At 37.5% G+C, this 15,472-nt stretch overlaps 1 protein-coding gene across 2 annotated transcripts in view; it reads right to left on the reverse strand.

The window, feature by feature from the left end:
- Nucleotides 1-13,822, reverse strand: part of LOC123877918 (protein patched) — a 41,938-nt gene extending 28,116 nt beyond the window's left edge. For both annotated transcript variants that reach the window (XR_006798705.1, XM_045924861.1), the window contains exons 1-2: nucleotides 13,173-13,822; nucleotides 2,852-3,044 (exon numbers count right to left, since the gene is read on the reverse strand). Coding sequence is in view for 1 of the 2 variants with exons in the window: in XM_045924861.1 (XP_045780817.1) it covers nucleotides 2,852-3,044; nucleotides 13,173-13,322 (343 nt within the window). In the remaining variant the exon portion in view is untranslated. The remainder of the gene's footprint in view (nucleotides 1-2,851; nucleotides 3,045-13,172) is intronic.
- Between the last annotated feature and the right edge of the window lie 1,650 nt (nucleotides 13,823-15,472).

A 15,472-nucleotide genomic window follows, 5' to 3' on the forward strand; every position in this document is an offset into this window, starting at 1 on the left:
AAATGTTAATTGTTTCTATTAGTTGACATTGCATACCAATCAAGAGTGACCATTTATGAAACACAATGGGCCAGTAAGCTAGCGAATAAAGTTTTGCAACACTATATTTTATCTGAGATGATAAAATCTTTTCATAATTACCTACCTACTTGTAAGTGGACGACAACTGACACATGTATCAATACTAATAAAATTATACTTCTAGGAAGATAACGCTGATCGCACACTACATTTTTTTAAACTTTGCTAAAATATGTAGATGATGTTTAAATTATAAAAAATTATAAAAATAGAATGCGTCAGGTGCGGCGTGTAGGGTAAGTTTCAGGTTAATTTAAGACTTGTAGTTTATAAAAATTAAACAAAATTCAATAATTACAGTTTACATGATATTTTAAGTGGGTACTTGATACATATCTTAATTATTTATTAGAATATACTAGATGATGCCCGCGTATCTGTCCGTCTCCGTGATCTAAGCTATCTCTATGGTACCAAACGTCAGGTATTACGTTTTCATCACAGACAGGCTTTACACACTTTTTGCATTTTTAATATGGATAATATACGTTCTAGTTACCTTTTAAGGATTCCGTACCCCAAAAGGAAAAACTCAACTCTTATAGGATCACTTAGTTGTCTCTCTGTCTGACTGTCTGTTCGTCATCGGAACCCTCGGTACGCGAGTCTGACTCGCACTTGCCGGTTTTTTATAGTTATTTTTATTTATTTTATTTATAATGTGCCTCCTTAACTATCTATCAATAGGAAACTATTTCAAACAAGGCGCAAAACTAACTCTTCGATGGCATGTGAGGCTATGTGCCCGCTCTACAACTGTACAAGTGTAACGTCACACCCGCATAGGAAGCGCATCCTCAGTCCTCTGCCGGAGGCTAAAGTTCCGGGTGTCTCCTCTACAACTGTTCCCGGGAACTTCCGGTTCAAATACCTCTAACACGCTTTATAGCCCTAGTGTAAACAACAATTAGAATTTAGCTTTTACATTGCATTCTACGTCTTACCGTAACGATGCAATGGTTTTTTAAATAAGGGAATTCTCGATTTGATCCTGAATCGACGATAATAGGTATGTCAAACGTCGATGGGTGACGTCAAATCAAGGAAAAATAGTCGATTCTACCCTAGTCGAGTCTACCTTGCGTAAATGCAGGTAACATTTGACGCCTGCCAGTGACGTCGAAATGCAGAAGTTAGAACAACAGATAGAGCACGCATTTTCCACACCTAAGTTTGAGTAACTTCTTGAGATAACCTATAACGTTAATAATAATTAGGATTTATGTTTTTAAAAATCGTGTGGGAACTTTTTGATTTTCTGGGATAAACTCTTCATGTCGTTAATTATACCCTTGCAAAAAATCATATCGATCCGTTGCGACGTGATCGAAGACAAACCAAAATACAAACACACTTTTGCATTTTTATTACGGCTGGTGAGGTAGTGCTATTTACAAAATTTAAATGTTTACCTAAGAGGCTAAGACCTAGGTATACCTGCCAATCTCACCCGCAAATTGAGACCTACAGTATCAATAGCTTACGATATAGCTAAAGCTAATCTTGAAAACTGGTTAGATAAGACTTACAAAGCCACGGATACCTGTCCAAACTATTTATGAGATAGAATTTTACAAGTTGACAGCCGACCACCCATTGCACCTAATAAACAACGCGCAGCAAGCAATAAATTGCCAATAAAACGTTAGAAAGGCACAATAAAACCATTTTGCAAACGCTACGAAAATACATTAAAGTTAATAATATCTAAAGGCAATCAATGATAAAAGAGAAAAGAGATACAAAAATCTACTATTTGTATTAGGTACGTGAAACGGTGAATATACCCTACTGTTGGTTAAGAGGTCGGCTTTCTATTTGAGAGGTCGGTGGTTCGGTTCACGCACCTCTAAATTATCGGAGTTATATGCGTTTTAGGCAATTAAATATCACTTGAAGGAAAACATCGCGAGGAAACCTGCATGCCTAAGAGAACTCCATTATGTTCTAAAGGGTGTGTGAAGTCTGCTAATCAGCACATGGCCAGAGTGGCACACTGTGGCCCAATACCCTTCTCATTCTGAGAGAATTACACGTGCTCAGTAGATGGTCAGGAAATTGGGTTAGTCATGATAATGATGATGACGATTAGAAAGGAACTTACCTGATAAATAGTCAGTTTACCTACATAATATTTTGATCACATAAATAATAACGTTTACACGCTAAACTTTGATGCATTGCCCCTGTTCAAAGACCAGCTTTAATTATAAACAACTTTATACGACAAAGGCGTTTTTATGCAACATTAGCGTCTAACGTTCTAACTAATTGTAATCGAGCTATAACATTATAATTTAAACGTCCTAACATCCTGCGCGTCGTGCATCAAAGACGCGATGTCTGCGCACCGTGCACGTATCGCCCATAAAATAGTTACCGGCTACAATTATCCATTTGGTCGGACTTAACTCGGTTCGATTGAGAATAATTTCAAATACGACACTCAAATGAACCGGACACATATGTATGTATTGAAAAGATGTTTGGAGAATTTAAATTCGCCATGTTTATCGTATAAGGGGTCTAATGTGCCGCGGTGCGCTTGTAGTGGACGCCCGATGCAAGACACGTCTCGGTAGACGGAAGCGGCTAAGCTCAGACATGCCTGTCCGCTGCCGCTCCCCTCGCTGCATTGGTATTCAAAGACAAGCGCAATGTGCCACAATGTGTTTATCTGATATACTTTTACGGTTTTAAGATCGTATAAAGTCGATAGACGTGTTTATTCAGTCAAAAGCTGAATAATTTTGAACCGCATAAAACGTACCTTGAACCCAGAGTTGGTCGACTCTCGTATGTATTTGGGCGGATTTGAGACCGACACAAAACGTGGAAAGGACGAGGATGGCCACAAAGAGAACTTTGCCTGCGTCCCCTTGTAGGAAGCAGCCCAAAATAAACAGCTGTTCCTGGAGCCACGCCCGGATCCACAGTGACGTTCTTCCACCTTCGATGTTACCCTGTAATAGGAAAAGACAATATTATCAAAACTCTCACTTATATTAATTGTTTAACGATTCTATATATTTTAAGATAAATTATAATACTTATACCAAACATATTTTAGCAACTCGATTGAAAATCTTACTATAATATTTTTTAATATTAGAAATTAAAAACACTGGCAGATTAGCCCTTACACACATATGATGCTAGTCTTTGGCTTTCGATTCTAAAAAACTGTAATTAGTCAGATCCTAAATCACGGTTGGAGCTTTCTATTGAAGTTGGAAACCTCCGAAAAATTAAGGCTTTAACTAAGACTAATATAGTACCTAAGGCTCGGTTCTGTAATTAAAGAAAAATTTTCGTCTGCGCGCTTGAAAGTTACTAGGTATATTCCCCGTTAGATTTCGAATCTAAATAAGCATATATTATTGTTATTTTTATCAATATGGATTTATTGTGGAAAAAATATGAATCTACAATTTTGATCTTAGTGTCCTTAGCAGGGTCAATTTAGAGAGTCTCTATATCTTGTTGCGCGGTGCACGTCGGGCTTTAGAAAGGCATTGCATGTTCCTCACCGCTTGAAGGACAAAGCAAGCTTGTCATAAGTCACATAGATTTGTTTTTTTTTTTTTTTTTGTAAAAACCGCTAGATTTACATAAAACGTTACATCAAAGTTTTATGCATGTCTTGCATAATTAATCAGTGAACAGTAGCGTCTATTTTATCGTGGGATCTACATTCCACGTCCACAATGCCGAGCTTTGGCGGAAGATGTAATAGCAAAGTTTTAAACGTCGAAATAATTTCTCAGTTGATTGTGATTAATGAGAGATGCGGGCGGGCCGAGCGTGGCGCCATGAAACAGTCGCCGTCCACCGGCGGCCAGAGGCCGGACTTAGGGTCACCACACACAGCTTCACAATATCCATCCCTAGACTTCCGTATGTCGCGGCCGAAGCGATTGACGCGCGCGACGTACGCGCCGCGGCTTACTTTTACACTTATGATTTTTATATGAGTAAGTACATAATATTCATATTATAAGTAATAATAATCGCTTCGCTGGGCCTCGACCCACGAATAAGGTATTTAGGCGATAAGCGATTTAATCGCTTTTCGGAAACTCGAAACTTTACTCTAAGTCAGGTGCAGCAGCGATGTAGTAGTTTTTAACTAAGATACCACGCTGAGACTCTATTTCGTTGCCAAAATGCGACGCAGCATCGATGCAATCGATAATAATAATAATCTAATCACCAGGATGAAAAAAATAATATATTCGATAGTTCTTAAGATGCTCTCAAGCCTGATTAGAATGCACCGACAAACGTGAAACGTCCAAACACGAGCACGTGCAGCAGCAAGAAAAACGGATCTTGTGAAATTCACGTCCTTAAAGTTCTTTACAATACACACACACACATTACATTACTTGTGCATATCAATGCAGGGATAGTAGGCAAGTAAATATAATTTAAAAAAGTTTCCACACCTTGCAGGTTTTAGGAAAATCCCTAACAAAGTTCTAAACGCAGCTACCTATGCAAGCTTACGAGATCAAAATGGGCTAAGTTCCCCTGAGGACCAGTCCTTCCTTATTTTATAAAAACTGTCTGCGCATTGTCTTCAACACAGGGGGAAACGATCAGCGACTATGAAGGTTGGATAATCATGGCTTTGGCAGATAACAGGCAGCAAAGGTGTATAAAATATTTCGTCAAAGTATAAAGTGTAATTTATTTTTTATTTTTTCGCTATATTATTAGAAATCACGTAAGGCATTGCCAGACACTTAGTATCGTGGCAACCCCATTCCAGACACTCTTAAACTTTAAGTAATACTTAAATCGTTAAAGTTCCTCTAAGGAATTTGCCGCTTCTATCTCGTGTGGAAATACCCTTATGTTAAGCAAACTCGGCGTCTCGATTATGTAACATGCGGCAGGACATGAACGATTATCGATTTGCGAACGCAATGCATTCCTTATAATACTTCAACTATAATCAAGGTATTACTCGGTATCATTTAATGGAACAGTTCTATTCCTCCTATCAGACACTGGTGATCTGCAGACATTAATTTGATCATTCGACATTCAATCATGGAAAACAAATACTTTAAAGTTCTTCATTTGTATACCTAGGTAGATACTTATTGCAGTCACTTTTGCGGCATAAATGTTTATAGCATAATTATATATCTTGTCGTATACACCTATACATATACTTGAGTACAACAAAAACAAAGTACCTATTCAAGCGTAAATATCTTCATAACACATCTCCTCAAGTCGTCAAAGCTATTATTCTTTGAGCAAAATTACACGGTTGATGCAAAAATGCTTACCGCGTTTGGGTCTCCTTATTTTATTTTAGCTATAAATTAAGCAATTAAGTAGGTTAGTGTAAATTTATGTAGGCATGTTGTTTGCCAGGTAACTGATGGAAAAAAAGATAAAGTCGCCCGACCGCCTGTGGAAACGTGCGTAAAATAATTATACCTACATAAAATAAAACGAAGATATATTAGGTACGTTTACAAGTAGTAGTATAAGCGCAGCATAGATATTTTTGGGAAGTATAATAAGAGTCAAAGAAGAAGTCAAAACTGAGACAGACCCTTGTCCTCTAGTGTCATCTAAGGGATTTCGCGCACTAGTACCTACCTAGTCCGAGTTCAAGACTACTGGCCGCATTAGAGCAATAACAATTGTTCAAAAGAAAAGAGAAGAATTCATTCTATCGCGCACTCCGTCACTTACGTAAGTTGAACGAGTAGATAGTTCAGTTCTTCGACTGGTCAACGACCAACCGATTTCAGCTAACGTCTCATCACCCATGTCGCCATTGTTTACCCCTACGAATGCGGCCAAAGTCTCTAGTGAGTCTAGGTGGCCAGGTATAGTCCAAGACATTAGTTCTTAGGATGAGTCACCGAATTGGCCTAAGCGAGCTAAGTGCTCACGTCTTACTTGCGTCTAATGGTATTAGACTTGGACAACTAATGCAAGAGATCACTTCATTGAAAAAAAATACTCCGGTAATATGTATATACATTATATAAATACTTTTATCCCGTGTGAGAGTTAGATCAATTAAAAAATGCACATACATTTTTAAACCTTCGAAACCCTGTATTCCTTTACAAACAACGAAGTAAATAAGTAGGCATTAGTAAGGAATAGTGCAGTTTAAGCGAACGGTACGTTATAACCGCGTATTACATAATGTCTGCAGCTAATGACGGTCATTAGACGTCGTCTGACTGGTGTGTATAATTCCAGAGAACTCCATAAGCATGATGACCTCGAGCTATTTGGTTCCGGACAGAACTTAGACATGATATCATCAGGGTGGGTTTAATATGAGTCAAATAAATGCAAGAAAAGCTAATTAAGATTTTAAAAATCCCATGGGAACTCTTAGACTTTCCGGGTTAAAAAGTAGCCTAAGTATATTTATCTCCAAGATACAAGCTATCTCTGTACCAAATACAGCATATGAAGCTCGCTAATTTATCTACTTGGATTTAGATTTTTTTAAACCCGTCAGAACTCTTTGATTTTCTGCAACAAACAGTAGCCTATGTCCGTCTCCGAGGTGCAACCTATGCCTGTACCAAATTCCGTCAAAATGATTGGTTTAACAACTGGGCCGTGAAAAGCTAGCAGACAGACAGGCAGGATAAGTATTGATAGTGGATTTCATTGATCTACACCAAAGTGAACAGAGTATGGGAACTCTAGTTGGGCAAACGTAGGTTATCTAACCTAATATGGCTGGCTCTATAATATTCAAATTCTTTTATTGTTGGAAGAGGCGATATAGAGTTATCATAAAGAGTATGGATTAAGATGAATTCCTTCGGATGAATGGAGAATAAACCTGAGGAGTCACGCTGGGTGGGCGTGACGTCACGCTCGGAATGCGCCCGCGCCGCCCGCGCCGCGTCCCACGTGGAGTACGCAATACTCCCGGCGACCAAACTCTTCTCAGAATCTCCATTCATCTACAAGTGGACCTAACAAAACCGCAGTCAAACTTGTATGTATTATAGAGGTATTATCAAGCATCTGCTGTTACCTCTTTACCAGTAAAAGGATAAATCAATCTTCATTTTAATTTGTACTTACATCTGATCAGATTTGTTTGGAGACGAACTTATCAATCGTCCAACAGTAGAACGGGAAATTCTTCATGAAACCTGCAGCTCCGAACGGTTCGTCATTGTAATAACATTTTCAAGTAGTAAGAGCTATTACTATTTGATATTACATTATCTAAAAAGCTATTAGGATAACATTATTGTAATTTGAAACTACCTGTATACTTATGTATTCTGAGACTATAATATCAACGAACGTGTCAGAGGAGATGTCGCTGACGCGAGCGCAAATAACAGGATTAGTTTGTGATCTGCAATGCGGCGAGCACGACGGAGACGCTTCCTGCTGATAAGAGATCGGGTCACCGTAACGCGTTCTCACGTCTAGCGGCGCCTGCATCTCGATAAAACATCTACATTGAAAACGTTCTCACAGCAAACTGCATGCCATAAACGATAAGACCCTTTCACGGAAATTAAGTTGTCGATGATAGTTCTATCAAAGTAAATCTACCTAAACCGATACTCATGGCTTTGCCAATACTGCTGCACCCCGCTAATTCGGGGATTTTTGAACACCTTATTCATACAGGTGACATTTTAATGTTTACGTTAAACATAGTTAGTTATTTACAATAACTATTATTAGATTTATAAAACAGTCAAATTAAGCGAGGTTGAGTTTTGTAGACCACACCGCGTCCACACTTTCCAACGGATTAAGGCGTGCAGAGTGAATATAAACTTTTACGGTCATGATTAGCGATTGTCTTGTATTATAAAAGGATGAGAGAATTACGGAAGAAACGCAAAATGTAGATTAGGTAATAAAGAAACAATATGTGGCGAACATTTAGATCTTTCACAGCCGCTTATTCCTTCAGTTATTGATTTGGGGTCACTCCTCAAATAGCGCTGTATTTTCTGCATCATTCAGTAGCCTTTTAGGCTTTTAGTCCTTTTACCCAGGAGACGTAAACAGTGCCCTTTATCAACTCACAGGAAACAGTAATGAGATAAATTTAGACCACATCTGGACTGGATGATACGCGGCCCGCCGGCCGACTTTGTGTCTTATCGCAGGTCGTGCCCGTTATAATTATATCTTTTTGATTGTGGGTAAGACGACTGGAAATAGTATTTTATATTAATTTAGGATTTAACAGCGTACTAACAGTGAGCTTCGTTCAATCTTATCTTAATTAACTATTGTAAAAAAAGATTACAAAGTAATTATTATTAGTTGTATAAGTATTACCTAACGCAAATGATTCGTAATTATCAATTAATTATCGTTAGGTATAACGAGATTTTGCGAATCAATCAAAAAAAGATGTATGTACATAAATTCTTTTGGGCGAAATCCTTTTTGGATCTTTTACGAGGTATTTTACAAGTTTTGTACTAAACTGTAGTCATAATATGTTTTGATGTAAAATAAAATGGCTACTGGCTACAATGTACGATATGGCATGTAGAATAGGTGTTTTAGACCTTGGTGTATAAAGTGTTACAGACACCGCCATATAATTTTGCAAAATCATATCCCAGATCCCAATCATCCCAATATATTTCTTCTATGTGATCTGATCAAGAATCCGATCTGTTTTTTGCTTCGGCGATGAGTTATTTATTTCCTAAAGCCCTGGATGAAATAACGTTTCATTTGCACTGAGAATCTGTCATCTAGGATCATCGGCCAAACGTCATAATTTGACTCCGATGTTCTGTTTTTTCTGAAAAGTGATACTATGGCTTAGGTCCCTATTGTAAAGATGTACATAATAAGTATTTACAGATGTAAAGCGAGACTCTCTGAACATTCCAAACGTTTCCAAGTGTTTTAATAATGCAATGAAGGCGTCATCAAAAATACTTCGTTCTTAGTTTGCCGCTATCTGATCTATTACGGCTTTGGTATTTAATTTCTTAATTAATTCGTATTAATTATTTATAAGTTAAGTATTCGTATTAAATAATTCTTAATTATTTTGATCTGTGTTCCAGATTTCAACAGCCTAAATATTGACTGTCTTGTTCAGACTGTAGTCTGCATTGAATTTATAATTGACTAATAAACTTAGAATACTATTAGCATACCCACTTAAATGTTCATTAATTATCATAACTCAGTCGCTTACTTAAATATAATTTAATGCTGTTATTTTGTCCAAACGATATTTAATAAATCTCTGAGAATAATTAGCATATACTTATTATAAATACAGATACTATAATTTTCTTAATCTTAGTTAAATTCTTGCCGTGTAATAAAATTGTTCGGGTAAATCATAAAGATCTCTCCGTCTCTGTGATCTAAATATTTGCCCAGAGAGTTATTAATGAAATAATTTAGCTAATACATAATAGCTTTTGAATTATTATATTCTTTAGATCAATCGAGTCGAGCGTCCACAACAAATGAAAAATGTTTGTATCATATTCATATTTTCAGTTAATTTTAATCTCAATGACCACTGACAAGGACATTCATATTTCATACGTCGTCGTCAATTGGTCAGTCGGGCAGCAGGCAACAAGTCTTTTTGAATGTCAATAACATAACGTGTGCATGATTTTACGCTTTGACTTAAATATAGTACTAGTAATTTTATTATTGTGTTTACCACTCGCTGCTCCTGGCACGTAAACTAAAATAATTTGATTCGTTTTTCTTCATTGAGCAATTGATTCATTTCGTAACTTAGATTTCTTATCACTTAATTTGATCTGTCTTCCTAAATTCATTATGAAGAATCTTATTTAATTTATCTTACTTTATCAATAAATTGAACAATCAACGTCAACAGTCAATTTATAAGCGGAAAGCTAATCAATATAAAGTCGAGAAAGTTGCCAAGATCCAAGTTAGGCATCCAGCGGAACCGGTCTGAACGGCCATATGATGTCGGTCCCACCGATAATGCACTAGGTTACTGGAAAACATACATCGTTCAAATAATAACGTATCAACGACTTACGTAACTTAGAATAACGATTTTGAGACGATACAGACTTGAAGATATGCAGTTTCTAATTAGCCTGTCTTGATAAATTACCCAAGTGTGGTGACACGGAAGCTTGTGCTTGACCAAATAAAAATACAATACAAACTCAGTGAAGCATCTCGAATTACCTTTCTAATAGGATTTCATAGAGGCAATCTAAAGGTCTAGACACATGGGGCATATGGCAAATTACTGAATCGGAAGCAAAAGGTAATGATGGGGAAAAATGACAATGTGCACTGGTGTGTTCAGGCCACGTGTCGCGTTCACTGAGCTGGTAATCACCCAAATGATTCAACGTAATTCAACACTTGCGGTTACCCAGTTAAATTGCTTGGATTCTTTGCGGTTTGCCCTGATTTCATAAATTAAGAAATTGCACGCGTGTTTATTATAAACATCTTGACGTTGTGGTTCTTGGAAGTCTTGTTTTTAGTTTTAGGCAATAACTAAATGTTTGTAATATTTAGTGTATATGTATTATGAAATGAAGCAGTGGAAATAATTTTAAACAATAGAATTTAATTTTAATGTGAGAAATTGGAGTATCTATAACTTTAGATGCTCGTGGAAAAAAGAACACTGTTTAATAAAAGCACCCAGTCGTTGTTCAGAGCTCCTGTATCTAAAGTTCAGGTTACCGCAAACAGCCTTCGTTAGAAAAATCATCCAGCATCCTAAGAAATGAAAACTTCACACTAATATTATAAAGGAGAAAGTTTGTATGTGTGTATGTGTGTGTGTGTGTGTGTGTGTGTGTGTGTGTGTGTGTGTGTGTGTGTGTGTGTGTGTGTGTGTGTGTGTGTGTGTGTGTGTGTGTGTGTGTGTGTGTGGGTGTGTGTGTGTGTGTGTATGTTTGTTACTCCTTCACGCAAAAACTACTGGACGGATTGGGCTGAAATTTAGAATGGAGATAGATTATACCCTGGATTAGCACATAGGCTACTTTTTATCCCGGAAAATCAAAGAGTTCCCACGGGAATTTTAAAAACCTACATCCACGCGAACGAAGTCGCGGGTATCAGCTAGTAATTCATATTGAAAAACAATAATCACACTAATTGGTAGAATGACAAATCTCAGATCTCAACGGCTACAAATATTAACTCTGAATTTGATCAGATCAGAAAATAAAAACTTATGAAGGTAGAGATCTGAAAAAGCAGAAAGGCAGGAACGAGGATTACATAATAAGATGGAATTAAAGCTTTTAAATAATCCAATAAAGATCAGAGAGTTCGAAAGCCAAGGGTTAGTGTCCCGTTGTTTGGAGAAGTAATGCCATTGACCCATTAGGTATTAGTGCTGAGATGAGCAGAGCTCTTATGTTTGTATATTTGTACTGAATGAAACCCCATAATCTCCATAATCCCTTGTAGATGTTGAATTCCAGAAACTTAATCATCGTGAATTCAACGGTCTCGAGGATAATCCTTCATGGTGCAGATGAAACTTTTGACAAAGGAGGAATATTACATCTTTGTGACGAAGCAAATTTGTTCTTAGCTTGTCAACAGATTCCGTAAGAGCTAATTAGCTATCCTATTCGTACAGAAAATACCCAGAAGTCCGATGCACATTTGAAAATCGTGGGTGTAGTAACAATCATTTATAGGTTTCGAGCGCAGCTGCCGACCGCCGGCGCACGCAATGTTTGGAGGAAGATAAAGAATATGGCAGGAAGCACGTGGAAACGAGATAGAATACAACTTTAAAGAAAAGGAAAGCACAACTTCTCTCACCAAGTGGGAAAAGGATGCATGATCGGAAACCACAAGATGTCTCAATTCCACGAGGCGAACGCTGTGCGGTCCTACCAGATATACATTTTTTAGAAGTGCATTCTTTATTTTAAAATAAGTTAACAAGTATGTTTAAGATTAAGTAATATTTTTGATGGGTAGGCAGATATTAATTGACTTTCTTATGGCTTATTATACGTCCGTTACTTTTGTTTGTAAAATTGTTTTTTTTTTTTTTTTGGAGAATCGTGACAGAAAATTTAAAAGAATTGTGGTAGAATATTTTTGTTCCGATTGTGTAACTTTTTTAATCCTACCCACGTCTTGTGCTTATTAAAGGTTATTATAGCTTATAGCAACTTATGGTCAAGAAAAATAAAAAATGAAATGTCGACGTCTCTATTCACGTTCGGCGCTCTTCACGTTGATGTCTCTGTCGGCGCCGCGCGCTGGCTGCGCGTGCGCGGCCCCCGCGCCTTTCCCGCTGAGCCTTAATTGCTTCATCTCGCATACGACCGACTTACATTATACCTACCCATATTATTATGCAGCACATTATCATTATATACTTATACTTACAGCTGTTTTTTTCTTTCTCGTGTGTTTAGAACTTTCCCGTGGTTTTAAATTTTAGTTTTTTTAAGAATTAATGAACGGCACGAGACCTTCAGATAAAGCATTTCTTCGTTGAATTTGTACAAAGGACGTGCAATGCAGTGATCAAACGAGATTTCAGATTAGTGAGAAGTATTTTACACGGCAAGAACGGAGACCACCCGGGCGCATGCAGCCTTCTGGGAAAACTCTACCTTCCACGAAAGAGTTGCAATAATATAAACTACAAGCACTCGAGTAACTATTTAAGTATTGATATAAAGAACATTAAGTGCTTAATTGAATGACTTAAGTATAGGTGTACCTACCTAACTGTAGATTTATTTTTAATTGTTATTTAAATTGTGTAGGTACATATTATTATGAGAATAATTGATTAAGAGAAATATCAAATATTGGTAATAAGTGCAAAAATCTGCCTCTCTCTATATATATTTACGTTATATTCGATTTGAACATGCACGTTATCAATGACGTTTTCTCGCGTAAAAGCCTCCAAAGTACGGGCGGCCTTGATAGTACACACGATTACCACTAGTCGGCGCCACGGCCCCGCGCTGCCGCGTTCCACAACGCGATTGACGTTCGCAGAAAAACAATCACACGTGCAATATGACAATCGCAATTTGACACTGATAGATTCAGATAAGTAGTGAACACTGCACCTTTTCGAGTTCGGAGAGCGCTAAAGCGGCGTCCACCCAACTGGTGCGTATGTAAAGATCCGCACTATGGCGCGCCTCGGCGGCGGAGGGGCTCTCTTGGGCGGCCGCTATCCGAGGATTCGAAGGAGCCTCGGAATCGGGAGCCACCATGATCTCGGGGCCAGTCTTGTCACCAGTATCCTCATGAAGACGGCCGGAATCCGTCTGGCGGCGCACGCTGTCATATCACTCGCCGCCACATAACCACACACTTGTACACCGGAATTCTTCACTCTGTTTGTCACTGACCGTACGAAACACGGAACGTTAGCGAGCTTCGGTTATCTAATAGCGTGATACCGTGTCGACACTGGCGCGACCCGAACAACACTGAATCAAACGCTAGCTGGATACATGTACTGCATGTTTGTAGAGCCGCCATCATGATTCGACCGATTATGTTGCCGCTCTGGGGTACGAAGTCGCCCGAGCGACGCCGGATATAGTCGAAGCTTCGGCTGAAGGACCACACACGTAATATTCCTTTCTCCCTCTTTTCTGAGAGGAGGGGATATGACGAAGAAAAATAAAAGCATTGAATGAAACTTACGACGAGTAACGTCATGGAAGCTGAAAGCATCACATATCAGTATCACCAAGCATTCACCAAGTTATTAAATTAAAATGAAGCGTATGAGGCCTTAAATGTTCAGTCCAAAAGCTTTTTTTATTCGATTTTAATCCGATTACATTAACTTACTTACTTATATGAATTGTCTCAGAACACTTTAGATGACTTTACAAAGCTGTTATTCTCAGTAATTGAAGTTATTACGTCCGCATTCCTCTGTTCACAGATAATAAAGGCGGATCAAACATTCGGACGTACCATATCATTTTGTTTACAGAGTTTTCTTAGTAAAAAGTGAAGCCAACGCGCCCCCGGCAGGGCGGCGGACGGGCCCTTTGAAGTCACCGACATAAAACGCCGCCGGCGGTGATTTAACTAATGAATTTATTTAGCGGGCGTGCCGAGAGAGTGCCGCCAAGTCCACTCGCCTGCCATGAAAACTACAAATCTATCGTGGTTCCACCGTACGTCACTCCATTATCGGACTGTTCATCAATAATGGTCCTTCGTGCCACGAAAAGTTAATCTTGTGACATGTACGCCACTTCAGACGATCGATCAAAATTAATGACAGCTTACAAAATTATTCATGTTTTATTTTCCTCCGAGATAAATACACAATACAGATTTAACAAATCCATTACAACACCTAAGATTTAAATCGTTTAAGATTTTAAAGGAAAATAATAAATAATGATTAATTCTATTCAAGCGTTCAGCCATTCAAAGATACAGACTGAGATTTAAACTTTATAGAAACTATTTGTCTACTTTACTCTCAAATCCGCTATAAATAGACACAAAATCCCAAATAACCTTCCACTGAGTGTGCGCTTACAATTTTTTGTATTAATACCACCATAAATGCTATGTAAAGTGATATAAGCATCGATGTGTTACAAGCAATCCATTCGTATTTGAAAGTTGGACATAAAATTTTAAACACTCCGATTTTATTGTTATGCCACTAGTGCATTGATATCGTATACATTTACAACTATACCCTAAAACTTTATCGTAATATTTTTTATCGAAGCTTTTCTTACGAAGTTCTCTCTGATTTGTCCTATGTACTCTACACAACAAGTTTTTCAAACTAATTTATTTTCAATTATGGTTTCATAATTCATATCATGGCTTTTTATATTTTTTTACCAAACCAAACTATTCTTCATAAAATTCAACAAAATTAAAATTCAAAAATAATTTTTGACAAACGCCAAACGGCATTCTGAATGCCGTTGATTAAATTTGCGCGTTGAGCGAGACTACATTTACGCTTAACAGGAAACGCCGTTGAACATCGCATTCATGGCCATTAATGTGACCGGGACATTATAGCAAAGATAAAGGAAAAATCAGAGAACCATGAATTTGTAGTTATATCACCAAAAAAAATTAAAATGTGTTTAGGAAAAAAAAAACTTAATTGTTACATAAAAGTGTTAGGTATATCTTGTACGGGTGCCTTCGTGTGCAGGACCGACTCGGTTTTTTCTTTGATTATTGAGTTAAAGTATTATTTATGATGTTATAGGTAAATTTTAAAATTTGCTTTATTTTCACAGAAGTATAGAATTTGCTATGCACCTAAAAATATTTAAAAGCTTTATTAAAACCTGCTCTAGCAACTGCTTTTTTATTTTATTTTATTTATTAAACACACATTACAGATTATGACAATAATAAC

The sequence above is a fragment of the Maniola jurtina genome, chromosome 2 (assembly GCF_905333055.1).
Source record: "Maniola jurtina chromosome 2, ilManJurt1.1, whole genome shotgun sequence".
NCBI lineage: Eukaryota > Metazoa > Arthropoda > Insecta > Lepidoptera > Nymphalidae > Maniola > Maniola jurtina.